The 3,925-nt window shown below is 38.8% G+C and overlaps 1 protein-coding gene across 1 annotated transcript in view; it reads right to left on the bottom strand.

The window, feature by feature from the left end:
* Nucleotides 1-651: 651 nt before the first annotated feature.
* LOC105556112 (nuclear pore complex protein Nup98-Nup96-like) overlaps nt 652-3,925 on the bottom strand; it is a 6,054-nt gene continuing 2,780 nt past the window's right edge. Inside the window, exons 2-6 of the mRNA XM_012003186.1 lie at nt 2,500-2,569; nt 2,195-2,410; nt 1,409-1,648; nt 1,128-1,328; nt 652-1,050 (exon numbers count right to left, since the gene is read on the bottom strand). Of these exons, the coding sequence (XP_011858576.1) occupies nt 959-1,050; nt 1,128-1,328; nt 1,409-1,648; nt 2,195-2,410; nt 2,500-2,530 (780 nt within the window). The 5' untranslated portion in view covers nt 2,531-2,569 and the 3' untranslated portion in view covers nt 652-958. The remainder of the gene's footprint in view (nt 1,051-1,127; nt 1,329-1,408; nt 1,649-2,194; nt 2,411-2,499; nt 2,570-3,925) is intronic.

Here is a 3,925-nt window from a genome sequence, read left to right as displayed (position 1 = left end):
AGAAAGTGCTGAGACTTTTCAAGATAAACGAGACCAATTGCGAGAAAAGGCACATGCAGCAATTTCGAAGATCCAAGCTGAAAATAAAAGGAATTACAACAAACATCGGAAAGAACCTAACAGATATCAGGAAGGCGAATTAGTGGCCATCCTGCGGACTCAAAGAGGGCCAGGACAAAAGTTTTGGACAAAATATTTGGGACCCTACAAGGTCAACCGAGTTCTGCGGAATGATCGCTACATCGTGGACAAGATAGGTGAGGGAGAAGGTCCACGAAAAACTTCAACAGCTGCTGATTGTATGAAGCCCTGGATCGACCATCAGGAAAATCCACCAGAAGACGACAACCAAGAGATGACATCTGAGGGCAGATGTCAGTCGAATGACCGAGTGTAGAATTTAGTTACTTTTATGATTCTTTGTATCGAATAAGCGCTAGAAATCGGGATGTCATTGTATTACTGCGCCCGGAGGTGAACATGTATTACTACGCCAGAGTCGGGAAAGTTCAGTGCGGTTCGTAGAGGTTCCGGAGAGAGAGGGGAAAGGAGGGCAGAGATCGTCAAGCAAGCGAAACGTTAGGACGTACTCACTGATTCTGAGCGATACCTCGTTACCAAAATATAATAGTAGTGATAATAAACCACAAGTTAACAACCACAACGAGTATATTAAATCCTACAATTATAATTGTCTTAGAGAATCTAGACACAATATTCAGACTTGTACAGGGTTGGCAAGCATATGTGAAGCATAACATTTATAATACACAATTATACAATTGTACAAAGCGACAGTCCGTAATATTGTATACATAAAATTACATATACAATTATACAATATAAATATGCACATATGTACAACACAATTGTACAGATTTATCGTATAATTATTCATGTTTGTCAATCTACATTCGTCTGAATATCACTGTTTAGTTGACAAATGTTTTACATCGCACTACTTGCCTGTCCCAGCTGTGCTAGTACCAGCTGCTGTGCCACCAAACGGCGATGTTTGCGCCGACTCTCCAAAGAGTCCTGTCTGCGGACCTGTTCGAAGACAAAAAACAAGAGGTAAGCCAAAATGTCAAGTCTGGCATTGAAATAGATCACGCAAAAGGTTGTACCTTTCCTTCCAAGTTGATAATCTTCGAAGCGTAACTCCTCGTAAGATTTGGACTCGTATTCCTTCATAGACGCGATGCAACAGTGACGGGCCGAGATACTGTGCGATATTCCATTTTTCAACATCGAGTCGGTTGTAATGATAGGCGTGAATTTCACCGCAGTGCCAAGTGGCACGGTAGTCGGATTAGTATTGCCGAAACCTGTAGGCGAGGGAAATCAAAGTGCTTGAAATTTCGAATATTACTGACCCAAGTATGTGCACAGTTGCGCCCGCACTTACCTGTGGTTGTACCGAAAAGATTTGTGTTTGTGGCGGTGTTGGCCTGACCAAACGGAGTAGCTTGCTGCGCATTTTGCTGCGGCTGTCCGAACAAATTCGTCCCGGATGTCGTACCGAAGTTAAAACCGGACTTGTTTGCTTGGCCAAACGCCGAGGTTCCTGTGCTCGTGCCGAAAAGATTTGTCCCGGTATTTTGTTGAGTGCCGAAAAGATTGGTGCTTGTATTTGTTGTCCCAAAGCCTGCAGAGGCAACAGTGTATTTGTCAAATTGCAATAATATATAACGAGCACAGTATATATCGTGTAGATCGACTTGTAATTTCTATTGCACGTTATATTTAATATTTGTTGAACGTCTAATACGGTCTGTAAAAATTATTTCTCTCAGATGTAAAGCTGTACTGTAAAAATACACATATACACACACAACGCATAGGTGAAGATGTTTTATACCACAGGAAATAGTATAATGGACATAAATTGTATCATTTCGAAAGAGATCAGCGAGATTCAAATCAATTTATGATCCCCGGTTGGATCCTTAAAATTTGCTACGCTTCTAATACGAATAATCCCTACAGTCTGCGAAAATCACTGTCTACCGGAATGACAGTGATCTCGAGCGACCTTTGCTCGCGAAACGCTGTTCTAAAGAGCTAATTAAATAACGATCGAGAATTTGTTTCAAATGCATGGGAGCGTCTTGCGCACGCACGAATATACATACAGGAGTTTAATTTTTTTTTTAAGTTGTACATGCAAGTGAAACAGTCAATAAATTGCTACCTCCAAAAGACGGTTGAGTATTAGATGGCTGTCTAAATGCCGGTGGCGTTGTGGCATTTCCAAACAAGCCACCTGTGGTAGAACCTGTGGGCTGAGAACTAAAGAGTGATGAAGTATTGCTACTACCAAAGACAGGTGTTGCGCCACTACCAAAACTTGTTGTAGTAATGGGTGATTGACCGAACGGACTGTTTTGCGTAGCTGTGCTAAATCCACCTAAAGGTGTAAACATACACGTTTTAATAATAATTTAAAAAAAACAAAACTCCTAATTAAGTCCCTTGGGAGATTTTTCATATACGTACTGAACGATGCGTTTCCAGTTTGTCCAAACATATTTACGGGCAAATCGCAACAGAATCTCACTCAAGCAATCTGAAATAAAATCAAAACCATGAGACAATTGTACGAGAGAGATTTTTCGTATTAATTGATATGATATATTTGTTTTTAATTGTCATATTATAATTAGTATATTACGTATTATTCCAAGAGGGATAAAAACGAGTCAACAGTTTTAATGTCGTTCTTACATCAATTGATGCTCCGTTTTCTCGGAATGTTTAATCCGAGAATTATTGTTTTACTGCAAGTTTAACGATTATGTTTCTATGTGACATACTTTGCGACATACGTCCTCAAAAATATTGAAACAATTAGAATAGATCTTCTCAGCAAATATAAAATAGCTCCAGGTAAATTTCCTAAGGCCCGGTCTACAATGAGTTGTTGGTCTAACGAAAAGTATTTGTCTAAAGAAAAAGGATCGGCAAACATCTAGTTCTGACGTAATAACTTGTAGACCGGGACTAAAACTCATGTGTACTTTGCGTATCTTCAGACCAAATGATCCGTTGAGAGGCTTTGCTGCACTCTTTATTCAATCATAAATCTACAATGTGCTATCTGCATCTAGAAACGTTCTATTTTATATAAACAAATCGAAACGCTTGAAAAATTTGTCGACAGTGTACGATTGTACAGTGTATAATATACAATTTATCCACTTGCGCAAATTTTTGAAACGTATTTATTGACTACAAATAGAATGTTTCTATACGCAAAGAGTACATTACAGATTCGGCTTAAAGCTTGTATCGGAGACTACAATAGAGATAAAGGATTGTGAATTAAAGTTTGGAATTAAAAATTGAATTTATATGTTTAATTGGTCAAATTCTAATTTTCAGCTAGCAATCCTCGGGTTTTGATGCACAGGCTGCTTTCCTTTTAGTAAACGCAGTCTGCATTTTCGACACAAATCAACGCACGTCACTTTCCATTTGGAATTTAATTCAAATTCAATCGACACTTTTCGACTCTGCTCGAGAGGAGTGCGTTTTTGATCGACGAACACATGCGTTCCGAGTATCTTGATAGAATTTTCTCTTAAAATCCTGTTCATTAAATCTTTGCCATTTTACAGTGGCGAACTGTTTTCGAGTGTGTTAATTTGTGTCTCCTAAGAGGAAAACAGCCATAGTCTGATACAGTCTTTGCATGAGAAAGCAGAGTGAAACTGAAAGCTCTTCAACAGTTTATTTACTTGAAAATAGAAACTCTTTCCCGTACAGCACAAAACTTGCAGTTACATTGCAATAACATTGCTACAATATTGCAACATTGCTGTAATGTAGCTGCAATGTAACTGCAAGGTTTGTGCTGTATGGGTTTACTTACTAAGAATTGTTTCGGTAGGTTTGAAGACATACTTATGTTGAAGAGTATTAA

Source organism: Vollenhovia emeryi, unplaced genomic scaffold, assembly GCF_000949405.1.
Source record: "Vollenhovia emeryi isolate VEMERY1.0 unplaced genomic scaffold, V.emery_V1.0 DF940330.1, whole genome shotgun sequence".
NCBI lineage: Eukaryota > Metazoa > Arthropoda > Insecta > Hymenoptera > Formicidae > Vollenhovia > Vollenhovia emeryi.
The sequence above is the reverse complement of the archived record's forward strand: the minus strand, read 5'-3'. Positions and strand labels throughout refer to the sequence as shown.